We start from the raw sequence: 17,750 nt of genomic DNA on the forward strand, positions 1-17,750 counted from the left end.
CAGTATCTAATGAAGGTTATTTTTGTTCTCTAAGATGTTCACATATCGTACCTATCGGTCGCCAAGTCTACAAATCCTTCTGAAGGTGAGTGCTCATTTTCTCTAACCGATATCTCGTATTCGACGGAGCAATCACTCACTAATGACACTAATTGACATACAAATAAAAGAATACCAAATGTTTCCATATATAAAGGTAGAACTCAAATTCCAAAAGAGGGAGATTCAGTTCTTTTGTACACAAATATCGCCGCTTTGCAACGCACAAAATGTTTACGTCTAAAATAACGGAAAATGAAGTATTTTGCTTATTCTAACACGTGGTGACAAATGCCTTGATTGTCGTTGTTAATGAACGCTTAACTGCAGGGTAAGCAGGGTAATGTTAGGACTGGCACTAGTCCCATGCCTCTGGAACGCGTTGTTCTTTGCACTGCCACGCAGTCTTGTACTGTCTACTGAAAAGTGTTGACGCACAACTTGAACTGACGGGGGCTTGCAGGGGAGTGAGGAAAGAGGCACTTGTAAGGCATGGTTTTTATTGTATTTTATTTCTGTTTTCGTTTGCTAAATATGCACAATTTTACTTTACAGGTTGTTGTCAGATAACCGTCAATTACTGCCCTCTTGACCCAGTTCCTGCAGCGTTTCAAGTTAGGTGAGATTTAAGACATTTCATATTGGAGTACAGGAGCTAAAAATCGCCAACATTTTGAAGTTGGTGAGAAGATCAGTTCGCAGATTCGTTTCAATCTTCCCTTATTGTAACAAGCGTTGGTGTTTCCTGCCATAATACATTTTTTCCCGCGTAATGTGGAATTCTCTCGTCAGGTAATGAATTTTCCTATAGATCAGGTGTTTTAAATTTATCCTAACTTGTTAAAAAGCTAAACATATTTGGTGATAACATTTTCATTGTCCGCTTTTTCATATTATGCATATCGCAAAACATCAGTGAATTCGCGTAAACTCCATATTGTCACCTGGGAGGAGGCAAGCGTGGCCGAGTGGTTTAGGGCGCTGGTGTTGTAATCTGGAGGTCGCCGGTTCAAGACCTGCCTTTGCCACTAGCTGGATTTGTTTCTCGGTCGTCCCGAGTTCAAATCCTCGATCACGCTTTGTACATAGCCAACTGGTCTGCCTCCTGCCAGTTAGGAGTTTTAACCTTGTTATGTTTATTTAAAAAAATATTTGTTTCCTCTGTTTCAGTGGCATGCCTGTAAACTAGCTATCTCGTTGAGATATAAAGCTAAGTGCATGACCACTATAAACATATATATTTTTATATATATTTTTAAATATTATTTTCAAAAAGAATTCCCCCGGCGCAAAACTTCCAAAGGGGCCGCTATAAATAGCAAGATTAAGGTCTCCCTATTGTGTGCTCTTAGATACCAAACTCTGCTTGTTTTCCTTCTCAAGAAAATAGTGACGAATAATTTATTTTACTTTCAGGGCGATTTTCAGCGACGAGAGTGGCCTTACATGTGCAATGAAACTGGACGATTTGCCGGTTCACTTTTCAGACTTGTTTATCCCTCTTGAAGTACCAGCTCAATTCAAGGTAAATGTTTGCAATGTGTACATTTTGATTAGCATTTACGTATGCTCTATACTGTCCTTGCGCGTAACAGTATTTTCTGTCCTTTAATTATGGCTGATCTTTTTATAATATGAGGTGAAGGTTATACCGTATTAATTCGATTAAGCGCCCAACCTCGAATAAGCGCCCACCTCGAATAAGCGCCCACCCCCAAAGTTAATAAGCGCCCAGCCTCGAATAAGCGCCCACCCTCACCCCAGAAAAAACTGAAGTCCATAAAAGGAGTATTGATTATTGAAATTGACTATGTACTACTAAGAAGACTTCCCCCATGACTGAGTTTTCTTAGTATTGTACAGAAACTTTCAATGAACAATTAAATTTCTGCTTTGGTACATCTTCACGTTTTGTTATTATTTATTGTTTTGTTACAAATATAAACTTAATATTTGCTGAAAATCGTAATGATTTAATAAGCGCCCAGCCTCGAATAAGCGCCCACCTCGAATGAGCGCCCACTCTCAAGGTCCAAATATTTAATAAGCGCCCTAGGCGCTTAATCGAATAAATACGGTAATAGAAATTAAATGGGGAAACAAAATGATTCGTATCACCAATTAAACAGTTGAATCCCGATAACTCGAACCCTCAATAACTTGAACCTCTTGCTAACTCGAACCTTTTTCTATTCCCCTTCAGGTCATTTTCTTACTAATTCTACCCTCGATAACTCGAACTCCCGATAGCTCGATTTTTTTTTCGATTTCCCTTGAGGGTTCGAGTATTGGGATTAAAGTGTATTTTGGTCTCAGTTCATTGAAAGTGACTCAGAACTCTAATTTAAAATCTTTATTTAACTTACACTCTGCCGCATTTTATTCAATTTGTCCTCAAATTTGCTAAACCGCTCTTACGCCGATAGCAGTAGACGTAAAATGCTTTCGTCTTTTAAAATGTCGGCGTTAATAGAGGAAACAAAATGATTCATATCACCAAATTAGCTATTCTGGTCTCAATTAATTCATTCAGTGAAAGTAACTCAGAATGCTAATTTTAAATCTCTATTTAATTGTCACTTTCCCATATTTTATTCAATTTGTTCTCAAATATGCTAAACCGCTATCAAGTATAGGCAAATTGCTTCCATCTTTTAAAACTCGGCGTAAAAATAAACTAGTGAATTGGTGTTCCATGCACATCAATTTCGTTTTACAAAACAGTACCGGTAGTTCAACAAAAATAAACAACAGCAGCTACGACGCAATTAAGCATGTAGGACATAAAAATATTGCCTAAAAATACATCGCTATATTTACTTTAAGATTAACCCCCGCTTGTGTTTAATCGACCTGAGCTGTGAAATAATTGAATTTGGCACCAATGTTTTGAGAGGATCCAGCAGTGTATTTTTTTTATTTTTCAACCCTAATTTTCTAGTTTTGCTGAAAGAACAAAGGTAAATATATATAAAAAAAAATTGTAAAGGGCATTTTCTATTCACTTTTCTTATCGTCACTCCAGTATCTCACCGGTCGCGTCCTTAGAGTATCTCGTAATGAACATAAAGACATCTATGAAATACGGTTGAAACATAAAATGAATAAAATGATTTTCTTAGTGTGTAATTTAATTTAGCAATTGCTTTCTTAGCCTTTCAAAATGCCAAGGCTACAAGGTCAGATCCCTGTTGTAGCCTTGATATTTTTTTAAGTAATGTTTAATAAGTAAGCAGCAGTGTTTTATCAAGTTTAAAACACGAGGCGCAGCCGAGTGTTTTAGACTTGATAAAACACGAACTGCGAATTTACTGAACGGCTTAAAAATCTTCTGATGTAGATCAACTCACTCTTGCACTAATATTTAGATTTGGGGTTATTTTGGCCTAGAAGATTGAACGTAAAGTTCAGCCGTGTCTTTATCAGATATAAAGACACTCATTAAACATTCATTTCTTTTGAATTTTCTTTATGAATTATTAATGTGTTTTTAAGGTTAAAATTCTTTAAACTGTTTCCACGCTGCGAAGATCATTTCCTGCACATCCTCCTCCCAGTATGTTGAACTGTGCTAATTTAATTTTTGGCCATTTCAGACTGTGCCGCTATCCACTCTTAAAGCACAGCTATTCTCTGTGTTATGGGATCACATCACGGAAGCACAGCATACCAGGTATAGAGTACTTTATCATTTCTATCCTTTTTTTTCCTGCATTCCTGGGTACCTTGAACTGCTGTTGTGTTTGCTGTGGTTGTTAATTGTCTTATATATACGCCTTAATACCAATGTAAAACAAATTTCCTTCTCTGTGACATTTCTCTACCTTAAAGAAAAGAGCAAAAAAGAAAAGGAAAAAAAAAAAACTAGATAATGCTTGCATCTCGATTTGTGTGTATAATTTGTGTCGCCTGCTTTAGCCTAAAAAAACAACCAAGCAAATAAACACGTATATTTTTTTTCTTTCAACTTTTCATGTAAAACGTATACATTCAGTGAGCTCTTCTTTCTTATAAGATCGATACACGCCCGCATGTTAGTGTTAGAAAGGTGATACAAGACAAGCTGATATCGACGACATTTCACTGAAAATTGAGCACTTCTAAAAAATAATCACGTCGAATCTTGGAGTGTAGAAGATCGTTACTCACCTTTTTTTTTCCCCCTTTTTTTCAGTGAAAATCCTATGGGTACTGGGGCCGAATCCATAGTATGCCTCTCGGTGGAGTGGGGCACAATGGGAAAGATCTTAGAGGAGCGATTGCTTACTTTTGTTATGAGCGCTTCAGGTAAGTTTGTTTGTAAGATAGATCAATCTACTGTTTGTATTAGCTTTTTGCGTTCTGTTTTTAACCAAAAGCATTTTTTTTAGATGACGAAGTACTGCTCGGGATATTCTTACCGCCTCATCAACATCTGTTGCTTAAATTCCGTCCACTAAATGAATCAACTGTGGTCTCCGTGGCAACGGATGATTGGCGGATGCTTCAGCTCGTGGAGTCTTACCTGCGGCAGTTCGAACGAGTCAGCGGCTAGTTCCATCCACGTTATCGCCCCTAAAGCCTGGTGCCTTAGCCTGAGAGGCCTGGTTCATCAGCCGGGGCCTTTGATTGACAATTGAACATGGCGAATGAGGTTGAAAGAAGTGATTGGTTTGCTAGAAGCCACGTTAAGAAGTTACTGGTTTCTGCTAGAAACCCACTTTAAGTTGTCGTTTCCGACTTTACGAGGGATAACGGACTGCATGAATGGTTACAAGCACTCATCAAATGAGTGTAATCAGTCAGTCCAAGTATAAAGGTTGCTATTGAACCGAATTCGGTTTGAGCTTTAACTGAGTCGTATTCGAAAATTTAAAAATGACACAAAAATCGAAACATTAATAAATTGCTTTGAAAGTAATTATATTACATTGGAAACCAATCCTCTCGATAAATAAATTCTTCTGATATAAGGAACAAATCGTACGAGACCGGCCTTGAATTCTCTCTGACAAAAGGCTGTGGTTTCCACAAAACAAATTCCGTTTATAAGCTATTATTACGGACTCATTCGTGTTGACATTATTAAATAACTAACACGGACAAGGAGCACAATTAAAAACAAAACTGATATATTTTAGAAATAAAGTGAAAAAGTTTTCTTTTTATATAAAAAAGTTTATTTTGTTTTTGTCGATCAAATGATACAGATGTCAAATAAATCTATATTCTTTCAATCAATCTTTCCTTCCACTGTACAATTGTTTAACTATCAGCCTCGTAGATAAGACAACAGGTATAAACACTGAATACAGGTATTTACGACATATTAATATTTACGTAGCATATTATAGATATATACACAATACCCATCCTTCTACAAAACCAAGGAGATATTTAATGCTCTCGTGAACTGGGCCCGGTTGCATAAAAATACTTAGATTACGGGCGATTTTCTGCAACAGCTCTCTGCGTTCTGGTGAATGTTTTCAAAGCGTTTAGGTTTTTTTTTTCAGTGCTCTTTAGTACTTTTTCTCCTAATTTATCCTTATAAGCACGGGAGAAAACACCTTAGAGGGAATGACTGCATAAAATCTCACGTAATCTTAAGCATTTTTATGCAACCGGTCCAAGGTTCGTACCTTAGAAAGGTGTGCCAGTAAGATCAACTGAACCAAGTTTGGTGATATAATTTAGTTTAATGTAAACTTTAATTCATATTCGTGTCTCTAATTTTAAGCGTTCCCTGTCTGGCTGATTTGAGAAAACTTGACTCGGTATAATTATAAAATAACGAGAGCGACCTCAATCTTCCTCGTGGTGAGGTTCGTTTCTTAATACATATGTACAACTAAAATGGTGCAAAATCCTTAATTAATGTCAAAGTTATTACTTTGTTTTAGTGTGATAATCGCAACACTTTTTTACAACGGCTGGGCGAGCACGCGTGGGCGCGCGCGCAAAAGTTATCTCGCGCGAGGAGTCGCGAACTCGCCCACGATTCTACTAAACAACCAGGGAATATTGTAGGTTTTTACTCTAAATTCTAAAATTCAAGTTTGGAAGTGCAAAGAAAACTAACAAACTTTGGTCATGATGTTTTCCTTTCTCTGATTTACCGTATGTTCATGGGTTGTGTTCCATTGTCTGGAAGGGATTTTAACCACTGTATACATTTTTGTCTATAGTCTTGGAAGTAGAATTCTCTTTCCATCGAAAATGCAGGAGAATATTTTTCTGGAACATTGTTTGTCGTCAAAACCGTTTTCTTTGGGACGTCGGTTTTTCGTCGAAATTGCGACTTTCTCGGTTGAACACCCTTTGCCCTTTGCCCTGTGTTGGTAATTTTGCTTTGCCCTGTGATTTGAGCTCTTGGTTTTGAACTGGCATCGGCGGTTTTTACACCGTTGAGTCTTTCATTGAGGGACGAAATTCTATTTAGCCATTCGGAATGTCGGCTGGGAAGAAACTTGGCATCTTCGTCCAACAATCGCTTTGCAGGACTCCCCGTGGCTGTTTTCTCCGTCTTTGGTGTTGTAGTCGCCCCTGCTGTCTCGTGGCCCACCCCTTCAGTTTGCCGCCGTTCAAGCAGCGGGCTGCGCCAGCCGATTTCCCGCCGAAAATTGGGACCGTGCTCAGTTTTGGCGGGAGTCTCTAATGATCTCCTGACCAGTGGAAGTTCCAGATTTTGGAGCGCTCCACTATGTTTGTTTCCAGTCTTTGGCGGATCTGAGCCTCCGGAAACTCTACGAGGCAAACTGTTGTCATTGTAGTCAAGAGAAATCTTGGATTTCTGAGCTAGCGAAGGCATGCTGCCGTATCTCCTTATGAGCGGTACTGTTAGAAACTCTTTTGTGGTTGTCATCTTCAGTCGAACTGTGTGCTTGTGTCTGTAATCGAAACGGATGAGAGTTTTGTTAACAAAGTTAAAGCGGAAACCGAAGGCAAATTAGCACCATACTCCCTCTTAATTGGATACTAGTCACCGCTGGTCTTCCTTCCCCACCCCTGCAAACCATTTAGTCATACACCTTTAAGGGCCTATTTACACGTCGACGATTCCGAAATACTTTCATTCTGGAACGAAACTCGTTCCGGAATGAAGTTCGTTCTGCATTCACATGACGGCTCAACCTAGGGCGGTTTCACGTGCGTGGCTTTCGCGCGAGATCAAAAACAAAATGGCGCAGGTTTCGCGCAAATATGTTATTGTGCCTATTAATAGCCACATTTGCAATTTAAACGATCAATTTGACCGTAGGGCTGCTTCTTTGGCCCAAACAGGAAATGCTATTACGTTTTTTCGCTCTGAGTTCAAACTATGACCTCCGACGGTTTCATGAGATGCGTGTTCATCTCGGAACGAAATTTGTTTTGTGTTTACACGATACCAGAAGCCAAACCGCCAAGGGAAAAGCCCTGGGAACGAGGTTGCATTCCAGAATGACTTTACTTAGTCTCGGTATCATGTAAACAGATACAGAGAAATGCATGGGGATGAAATTAACTCGTTCCGGAATGAAAGTCATTCCGGAATCATGTAAACAGGCACTAATAAAACTGTGGATTGAAGCCTATTGTTGTGATAAATCTCTCAAGATATTTGAAGAAATTATTTTGTGTTACACTTTTTACCGGAATAAACATATATAAAGTCCATTATATATATATATGGGTTCGATTTTCTGATACTTTCTGAAATTAACATATTACTACAAAAGGCGACTTGTGGTCGTTGTTTATCTCATAATTAATTAAAAGGTGATTATTTTATCTGTATTCCATTTAAATTACGCCAAAAAAACAGGTTGGTGATAAAATGAGAAAATCGTGCAATGCTGAAAAAAGGAATACTTTTTCTTTCAAAAGTTTCCATTTTGCCTTTATATTTTAGCAATATCGCGCCATTATTTTTACTGTTCAATAATTTGAGGCAATATTGGGAGAATGTCAATAGGTTAAATAAACCTACCATTTTCTCGTTTGCGAAAAATTGCATAGCGCGTTTCGTATATAGTGTTTACAAGAAAGTTTTTTATAAAAGTGTTCAACAGTTAAACATTTTGCGTAAATTTGTGTTACAATGTGTGTTTGGAACGTCGTATGTTACATAACTTTGCAACGTCGAATGTTATATAACTAAAGTAAATCCATAAAACTATAAGCTGCTTTTATGCCGTCGGCTTAAAACCTTGTAATTAAGCACGTCGGATCTGTCGTTTTTGTCCTACAAGTATATATTTTATCCAAAATTGGAATAAATTTTCTCTAGCTTCCTTCCAGTTCACGAAAACACAAAATGTTTCGTTTTTCTACCTTTTTGTCGCATAGATTATTCGAATCTGAATTTCAGTTACATTTCAGTACATAAATGTTGTTTTTAAGAATCTTCCGAGACCAACAGGCTAATTTTAACCGATCTCAGTTTCAAAGATAACGTTGCGTGTCATTTTCAATCAATCTCGATATGTTGTAGCCAAATATAAAATAATTGTCAATTCAAATTTGTCGATTTTATGTTTAAATAGGGCAACCGCAGTTATGAAGATAAAATTTGTCCAAACATGCTAAGAAAGCACGCAAAATTGGGTTTACATAGCGAATTTCATGTATGCTGTCGAATAGAACTTCAAACATAAAAACAAAACCCTGACATTTCTTACCGTTTTGCGACAAACTCCTGCGTCGAATAAACCGCTATTTCGCTGTTGTTTTATCAAAGAATAAAATTATCCGCGTTTTTAGTTCTGAGCCGTGATATTTTTTCCTCTTAGCTGACCTCGAGTGAAAGGTGTCATGAACTCGACAATTTGCTGAAGAACTTTCCCGATAAACGTTGTTTATCACACTGATGGTTTTAAACCTATTCTAAACTCATTTGACTGTTCCTCTACGTCACAGCGTAGGTGGCTTATTGTCAAATCATTTATTTAGTCGGTAAATGTCATTGGCAATTTGCCGAGCCTCTAAAATTGCAAATGGATCAAAATAGAAAAATAACCAATGTGAAAGACAAAACACACACTCAGCGACCAAGTGAAATGTTTTTATTTTCATCAATCGAACTGCGCTTGAAGCTCCACATGTTTCTTGAAAGAAAAACTCTCTTTATTTAAGCTTCCGGGTTTTTCAAGACCTCTTTCCGTGAATTTGGAACAAATCGCTCCATTGTTTATAAACTTTTCCCTGTTGAAAACCTCTCGAGTGCGTCATATTTTTGTTTCAATTTACTGGCACAGTTGCTGTATGACATTATCTCCTGCTTAACCGCCGTGTTTACTGTATTGAAGATTAAAGTCTCTTCCCGCAGTTTCTTAAAATTCAATTTCCGTTTTCTTTCCCTTAATGTTATCAAGGCTTAATAATACATATTCAAGTTGAAGCAACATTGTAATAACATGATTTCCTAAAAAAATGTCGGACGCTGCAATTTCATCCATTGATTTAATTTAGAGTAAAAAGCTGAAGGGGTTTGGGCGAGCTAGAAGAGCCGTCGCATGGAAAACGGATTCTGTTACTTTGAAAACGAAGTGAAAACATCAAAACAACGACTCAGTGTTCAGCCAAAATTCTGTCGCGGATCTATTATAGAAATACAGAAAACGAAAAACATGAACCCTCGGTTAGTTTTGGATGAGTGTTTTGTCTTTCGTACTTTCTCATTCTCTTTTGTTTAACGACTTACATAATTTTAACGATTTTTGTCAAACGTGTTTATATTAAATATAATAAATATCGTATTACGTGTAACTTAACGTACGTCATCGGTCCATGAAAGGAAGAATTGTTGTTGGTAGGTCAATAACCCCCCATAAAGACCAACCGTTAAATTGTATTGCAAACTTGAATTTGACGGGAAAATGTCGAGACATACTCACATACTTTATACCTAGGATTCAATACTTTGTTAAATTCAGGCTGTTCGGAAGGTCCTCGGGGTGAATGCCGAGTCTTTTATTTGTTTTGCAGTTTAAGTTGATATCAATAAAAAATAATTATATTATTTAGTGATACAGTTGAGGCCTCACAAAATTAAAGTTTTACAGGGTAAAAAAAAATTGGTGTTACTTGAATCATTATTGTATAAATATTTCCTATGTTTTTATTAAAACACTTTCATTTTAAGCAGTGACGCGTCACAACTACAAAATTAAACTCTGTCTACGTTTAAATCACAAATTAAATTGTAATGTATCTTTTGTGCTCGTTTTCAATACATCAATAATATGTATTCAGGCTTTTATTTTAGATTTTTTTAATATTTAGTAAACAATCCGGCTTTAATTAAGGTTTCATTTTTATATATTTTCGCATATATATTTGTCAGTAATCGTTGCAAATGCGTCAACAATCTTTTCTAGTATGGTCGTTTCATTTGTGCCCACGTAATTATAAAGACTACAACAAAACTAAAGACGGATTTTATTTCTCGCAATACAAGGAGGTCACGTGGTAATTAGGGGTTTGTGGCCTGCGGTTATCGTAAAAAAACATCAATGTAAGTGAAGAAAATCCAGGCAAAGTCTGTTAACGAGCGAAAAAACAGAGCGAAAATGCCACACGATGTACGTACAGAGAAGGAAAACACAGTTGGCACTTGGATCATTCTAACTAGAAAGGACCTATATATTTTTATACATTGAAAGAGCTGCCTCGTCCCTAGTCGCCGATCAGCCGGACGGTTAAGGCGGGAAAACAGGGAGCGCAGGGGTTGATGGTTAGTTTGCGGGCCGCGTTTTCCCGTCCGCATCAGTCCCACAACGCCAAGCGAACCGTTCATGACCAATAAGGAGGACGCCTGGGGACGAGGCAGTTGCAAGACGACAAACAAGTACTTAGGGCATCCTTTTTTCATGTAAATAGGACGAACCTAATTAAAAATATAATACAAAAGCGGTGATAAACATGAAAAATCGCATTTTACTAAACTTGACGTTTCGTATGCTAAGCTACATACAGTTCCAAAAGTATGACCATTAAAATTTTGGCAACTATTTATATATTGTTATGAAAGGGCTCTGGAACCTAGACTGAGATAATTGTTCTTCAGCAGTAACTTAATATTAACATTTCAGTTAATAAAGCAAAAACCTCGCATGTATGTGAATGAATAAGTTTTATGTGGACAAAATGAAAATTGTCTAGAGAACATCACATGGTCTGTAATGGGAAAACAAACCGTCCAAGTTAAAAAGACCTATTGTGAGAAAGATCAGGTACTAAGGGACGGACCATTATTTTCTTGGAGGGGGGGGGGGGAATGTTACTCTGCAAACTTTTTGTTTTAGTTTATGCACCTTTGCAAACATTTTTTTTCGAAATTCTTACTATTTTTTGTTATACATATCGTTTTTGCAAACAATTTATTTTGTCTTTCCAGGCCCTGCAAACAATTGTTTTCAATATTTTTCATCCCCCCCCCCCCCAAAAAAAAAGGGCCCCCCGAGAGAAGAGGGAAAGGAAGGCGGGAAACAAATGATAGATTAAATTAGTTTCCTTTTATAATGTGTGGGTTCGTAGGACTTTGTTATGTATTTGAGAAATGCTATCACGGGAAGTATTTCGTTTCAGTTTGGTTTTAGAGCACCCGGCTCACCTGAAAACCCGATTTCTTAATTTACAAATGTAATTTCGTGATTTTCTAAATAATGATGATGATAATGATGATGATGACAACTCGCTTGAATACTATTAAGCATTCAGTTGCATCTGTCTGAAGAGCATTTTAGATCAAGTGCACGAAACAGGTGTTTTATGTTAATTTAATTTTTTCTCCACTAGCCGAATGATAAGATACATACATAGTTAAATTTTGCATGTGTATTTTTGTGGTCATTTCTGCATGTGAATGACAATTGTACAATAACTTTGAAAATTTGTTGGCGAATTAAATGGAAATGTGTTCTCTAACATCTAAAGCACAGCTAAGAATAATTGAATTTGGACAGGGAATTTTGGAGGCCGTCTCTCTTTTTCATTGAGATTCAGCACTTTTTTTCTCGAAGAGAATGACAGATGATTAAGTTCATGCATTTCACGTTGTTTTCTTTCTTTACATATGAGAAACAAACAGTCTACTGGGTAAGAAAAATTATTTGCAGCCCTTATTTTGGTGAATTGCAAAAACGACGATTTCTAGTTGCTTTTACAAAAATAAAATAAAACTGCTGTTTTTTTGCTAACGCTTCAAATGGAGTTAACGAAACTTAATTATTTTTCAAAGACAAATAGCCTGAATAGGCGCAGTCAAACCTTAATGGCCAATGAAAGTTAATTGTAAACTCGCACCTTTTCTATAAACATGAATTACGAGGTGGCAAAACATTTTATTAAAATTGCGATTTTAATCTCTGCTAGAAGTGAATTTTAATAGTTTACGCTTTTCCAAAATTAACTCCCAAGTAAAACGTAGTTTTTGTACTCCTTTGATATGACAAGTTAACCGTAAAAGCACTGGAATTAAATAAATTTGGGGAGTTTTGGCCTCACATTTCTACTTTCAACTGCCACGTTACAACGAAAAAAGAAAATTTATTTCTCAGTTCTGTCTCGCCTTTTTTCGAACTTTTTATTTACTTTGGATTTGTCGCAGGTGAAAAAACAGTCAATGCTGTGCAGCAATTAAACTTTATTTTATAATATCTGCAGTTTAGCTTTTGACAAATAGTCGAGCTTAACTCAATTTGAGGTCATTTCGGGGACAGACCAATTTAGAAGCAACCCCACCACTATGACGCTCGCCATGGAGAAATAACCTCTGCCAAAAGTTAATACGCAAGGTAAGATTTTCATAAAGTACTAGTGGGGCAATTTTTACCTTTTCTTTTTCGCTACTGCCCTTTCTTGATAGTGGTTTTCCAACCAAAGTTTTAATCAAAATTCTAAAAAAATACCGCCTTTTATCTATTTATTTTCCGACGAGACAGTATCTATGCGATTTAGAATTGAGCAAACAATCTTTAAAGGTTTTTTCGTTCACCTAAAGAAACGTTAAACATAACTTCGGGTTTAACTTTGTATGATTACAGAATTGTCTGGGTTGAGGTTCAACTAAACCGTACGATATATAGCTCTAAATGAGTTGAAATTGTAGCCAGATGAAATCGATTTCAGTTTTGCCTGTGAATTTCCTAATTTTAATTGTCCTAAATTTGACGACCCACATCTTGAAACTTTTCTCAGCGATTTTTTAAAATGTTATTTTCCTTATTTTGTTTTGCCTTTTTCCATAATCTTTTAAAACTAAATCAACAGTATCTGCATGCAGATTTTCGGTGAAGTTTTTAGAAGAAAATTACGGACAATTTTAAATTTCACATGCATGCACAACACATAACCCGAAGTTTAAACAATATATTTTGCATGGCAGTGTTTCTTAGAGTGGCTCGGATATAGGCCATAATTTTTGTTGATTTATTCAACAATTTCTATCTAAGAGACAAAAGACAATTACAATCGAATTTTCCAATATTTCTGGCAAAAATAATTTCTTCACGTTCTACTACCAGTCCCGTCATCGTTCTTAAATCTAGTTGTCGTATAGGAAAAACAAAACTTGTCTGAAACCACCTCGAAATCCATGCAGGGGAATAAATTAAACAAACCAGCAAACGTTTGGACATTTCATTTATTTTAACAGATAACTTATCTAATTGGGAAAACTAAAGATTTGGCAGGTAAAATGTGGAACAAGATTGAGATGTCAAGTTATCAACCTTCCTAATTAATTATTATTGGAATATGTAAGATTTCGTACGTCAACGAAATCAAATATTTTAAATTACTTACCCAATTAATTTTATTGGAAATTTCAAAAAATATTGATTACGATTGGATAGGAGATCAAGCAATATTTAATAATATTATATATAGCTTCAGCAGTGACAGATTGACTTGGACTGTTCATTCCTTTTTGTTCATTTTCTAAGCCTTTTTTTCCTTAATAATTGTTATTATCTTTTACAAAGATGATCCTTTGTTGAAAATCACCAAAAAAAATAACATCCGAAACTCAGTTTTGAGTCCTTGCTATATCTTTTTTCCGAAAAAGCCAAAAATGAGAAAGAAACATCATTCATATTTGATCAGTATTATTTGAAGGGATAGTCAAACATATATTTATAAGAAAATAGTCCACAAGATTTAATTGATTTACAAATAACTGTCATAGCGATCGAGAAATGCCACTGAGGAAACATTTTTAAGACAACCTTCAATTTATTTATTTGCAATCAATTAAGTTTTTATTTGATCAAACCCGAGAGCCTATCTGACTTAATTTAAAAATGCGACAGGACGATGGCAAACACAATCAAACCAATTTCGTAATGCCATTAATTTGTCCAAGTTTTGTTTTAGAATAATTATAGACAAGACAATTATGAATAGTAAAGCTTTTTTTACTGCATTTGGAAACCTGATCTCAAACCTCCCTAATCGGGATTCCGATGTGTAGAAGTTTTACGACCAAGTTTCAATAAAGTCTTATTGTCCCATATTTTACTTTCTTGGACAAGAAAGGTATTTTTATTAAATCATTGGTTACACGATATTCGTAACACTAGAACTTATGGCGTTAACAACGCTTTTGAGTAAATTGCCAAACATAAGATTTATTTTATTTGTTTAGTTTCCTGTACTGTTGCGAAATTGAAGACAGAAAAAAGAACAGTCAAACTAAATAGGCTAGTTGTGGCGTGCACAACGTCCAATTTATTCATTTAGCCGCTCTGTTTTATTGATAGTTCTTTTCCAAACAACGTTTTACTCGAAATTTTAAACATATACTGGTATATTAATTCGTTTGCCCGACGAGTTTGCCCAATGAATTGTGTAAACAGTATTTTCTGGTTTAACCTCCCGGCCTGAAGAAGTTTATCACCATTTCTTACTCAGCTACAATTCAAAATCACCGTTTTGAAAAAAACTGTGCGGTAAGATTTTTATGTTGAACAAGTTGGGGAAAATATCAGATAAGCTATACAGTAAACCTTAATTTATTTTAATCCATCAGCTAGCAGTGAAGTCAACTACAAAGATGTCACTTTACAAGTATTCTGAGGCAGCCCAGATCGGCATCACCACAGCGTTCTGCTTCCTGGTAATCGCTGACCTAATTGGCAATAGCCTGGTCTGCCTGGTCGTCCTCCGTAACAGGGTGATGCGAACACCAATGAACTACCTTCTGGTGAACCTAGCCGCTGCTGACATAACTGTAGCTGTGTTTATTGCGGCTCGATACATCTTCACCCTGATATTTGAACACCCGAAGGGAACAGCCGGCAACGTAATTTGCCAAATTTTCACCGGCGAAGCTTTTGTCTGGGTTGGCGCGCTGTCATCGGCTTTCTCGCTCGTCTGCATCGCCTTGGAGCGCTACCTTGCTATCAAATTCCCATACGACGAACGTAAACGAATAACAACCGCCAAGCTGAAACGCATTGTCGCCTTAGGATGGTTCTTAGCGGTTTCGTGGAACATGCCTCTTTTCCTGTACGCGCGCTATGACCCTGTCAGCGAATTCTGCCTCTTCCAATGGCCCGCCGCTAACTTCGCTCAGGTCCATAGCCCTCTCTGCGCTGTGGTGTATGGTGTTCTACCAATCACAATCATGATTTATCTGTATTCCAAGCTAGTGTACAAGTTGTGGTTTCGTCCCACGGCTAAATCAACCTTGGCACAACGAAACAAGTTGCGATACTGCAAGAAATCCGCTCGGCTCGTGGTCACGGTCAGTGCGATTTACTCCGTCTGTTGGATTCCTGTTCTCGTTGTCTACGTCTTCTCGTCATTTAGCACGCAGCAACTTTACTCCGCCATTCACACAACCAGCATCGTCTTGGTTACTCTCAATTCTGCCATCAATCCTGTGTTATACAGCTGGCAGAGTGACCGCTTTCGGAAGCACATGTTGGCTTTGTTGCCGTTTTCCTGCACGCGAAGGCGTTGCAGAATCAGCCCCGCCAAGCAAGTTACCTCTACAGATAAATATTCCAACAAGACTTCGAGCCGAACACAAGTGACTCATTTCGTGAGTAGGGGTCCCACGGCTTGAACGGAACACGCTCTTTCAGTCTGTCTGTATAACGGTGTATCAACATTGCCTTCCCCCCGGGATTTATTGAGGATGACTCCACGAGCAAGATTGAGGTTACTCCCAGTTGCAACCAAGAATCTTCAAAAGGAAATGCCTAAGTTAAAGCGGTCAAATCGAGTGGTGAAAAATAACAGAACAATTCTACATGAACAGTGAACTTTAGTTAAATCACGATTTTTCCAACCTCCAGGAAAAACAAAAATTGTTCCGAGAAATCTGGGGTAAAATTACAGGGAAGTACTATCCAAGGTTAACGAAAATTTATTCGAGAACGAGATAGCGGGATTTTCAAGTAATTAAGGGTTCGAGAAAACGGGATTCTACTGGAAAATCGTCCGTTTATAAGGTTCATTTCTCATAACTATTGTGGTTGGCTTGTAATTTGAAGAAAATATTAAATGTAAATAGTATTAAAACAAGTAATCTGGGCGTTGTCAACATTACGGTTCCTGTAAAATTTTCAATGCAATCGCTTAGTCGTTTTGTTTTATTCAGATGGAATAACAGCAATTTCTCTGGTGCCAAAAACAACGTCTTGGCTTTATTTTAACTCCACCTTACCTCACTAACCTTAAACCCGGGCCAAACGAGAATGAAAGTTGACGAGTTCAAACTTTCACTTTCGTTTGGCATGGAACTCTCATCAACTCTTATCGACTTTAAAAGATTAGTGTTCAAGTTTTTCATGAGAGTCGATGATAAATTTCTCTCGTTTGGCCCGAGTTGATGATAGTCGATGAGAGTTGACGTGAACACTCGCGAGAGTCAACTCTCATCCTCGTTTGGCCCGGGCTTGTGTTACGAGGTGCCACTGTGTTTTTGATTTTTTAGTTCCGTGTTTAGTTTCTCTCACTGTTACTAAATACTGACCGGAAAACATGTTTTATCTTATGTATAATTGTAAAAAGCTTTTCACGCCTTTATAGATACACGGTAATTAGAAATGGCAAATACACTATAAACATGGTGTAGTTGAAAATAAATAACTGATTGCACTTTATCCTGTTTATTTAGTTATGCGCGTTGATCGGAGATTTTAAATTAATGGGAATAAATTAAAATTGAGGTAATTGACGTCTTTTAATTAAACGTTTTAAATTTGTATTGCTACATTAAAATACTCTCAATTGAAAAACTAGATGTTTTGATAAAAGGACTTTTGTAAAATCTGGACAAAAATCTCCGACTTGCTCTGACTGACAACATAACACTTATAAGAATAATTGTTGTATCCAGTCATTAAAAAATGCTATAGTTGCACACTGTTAATAGTTTCTTTAGTTATATTTATTTCTGGTTATCAAAGTGACTTAAAAATACAAGTAATTAAGGAACATATAATTCTATACTCAGAACGCACCAATTACATGTATGCACTTCGCCCACACTCCCCAAGTAGCAAGACTCACGAAACCATGCACCCTACTCTTTCAGTAGACTTCATAATGGCCTCGCCTCTATTAAACCAAACTACAGTATCGCTCAAAAGTAAGTTACCACCCTCTCGCGAGACGCTTAAAAACTGCAAGTACACGGCTCTAACTTCTCTCAAGATTTTAATTACCCATTTTTAACCATACATGCAGAGACAATTAGCGAGAGAACATCTCCTAGCAAAGATTACCCGTGGTTGAAA

General features: G+C 36.9%; 3 protein-coding genes across 4 annotated transcripts in view; 2 read left to right on the top strand and 1 right to left on the bottom strand.

The window, feature by feature from the left end:
* LOC144642767 (AP-5 complex subunit beta-1-like) overlaps nucleotides 1-5,255 on the top strand; it is a 30,854-nt gene extending 25,599 nt beyond the window's left edge. For both annotated transcript variants that reach the window (XM_078501828.1, XM_078501829.1), the window contains 6 exons: nucleotides 35-85; nucleotides 595-658; nucleotides 1,456-1,564; nucleotides 3,636-3,712; nucleotides 4,214-4,326; nucleotides 4,410-5,255. In XM_078501828.1, the coding sequence (XP_078357954.1) occupies nucleotides 35-85; nucleotides 595-658; nucleotides 1,456-1,564; nucleotides 3,636-3,712; nucleotides 4,214-4,326; nucleotides 4,410-4,573 (578 nt within the window). In that variant the 3' untranslated portion in view covers nucleotides 4,574-5,255. The remainder of the gene's footprint in view (nucleotides 1-34; nucleotides 86-594; nucleotides 659-1,455; nucleotides 1,565-3,635; nucleotides 3,713-4,213; nucleotides 4,327-4,409) is intronic.
* Nucleotides 5,256-5,261: 6 nt separating this feature from the next.
* LOC144642829 (uncharacterized) lies at nucleotides 5,262-8,886 on the bottom strand. The gene is made up of 2 exons (XM_078501919.1): nucleotides 8,682-8,886; nucleotides 5,262-6,908 (listed from the first exon to the last, which is right to left on the bottom strand). Exon 2 carries the CDS (start codon nucleotides 6,881-6,883, stop codon nucleotides 6,134-6,136), a length of 750 nt encoding a protein of 249 aa, XP_078358045.1. The 5' UTR covers nucleotides 6,884-6,908; nucleotides 8,682-8,886; the 3' UTR covers nucleotides 5,262-6,133.
* Nucleotides 8,887-14,873: 5,987 nt separating this feature from the next.
* Nucleotides 14,874-17,042, top strand: LOC144642815 (pyroglutamylated RF-amide peptide receptor-like). Its single transcript, XM_078501902.1, has one exon. The coding sequence runs from the start codon at nucleotides 15,056-15,058 to the stop codon at nucleotides 16,070-16,072; it is 1,017 nt and encodes a 338-aa protein (XP_078358028.1). The 5' UTR covers nucleotides 14,874-15,055; the 3' UTR covers nucleotides 16,073-17,042.
* Nucleotides 17,043-17,750: the final 708 nt, after the last annotated feature.

This window comes from Oculina patagonica, chromosome 2, assembly GCF_052425735.1.
Source record: "Oculina patagonica isolate OP01 chromosome 2, crgOcupat, whole genome shotgun sequence".
In the NCBI taxonomy this organism is placed as follows: domain Eukaryota; kingdom Metazoa; phylum Cnidaria; class Anthozoa; order Scleractinia; family Oculinidae; genus Oculina; species Oculina patagonica.

Coding starts and splice junctions, on each gene's coding strand:
- LOC144642815 (XM_078501902.1), top strand. CDS start 15,056: ATGTCACTTTACAAGTATTCTGAGGCAGCCCAGATCGGCATCACCACA.
- LOC144642829 (XM_078501919.1), bottom strand. CDS start 6,883: ATGACAACCACAAAAGAGTTTCTAACAGTACCGCTCATAAGGAGATAC.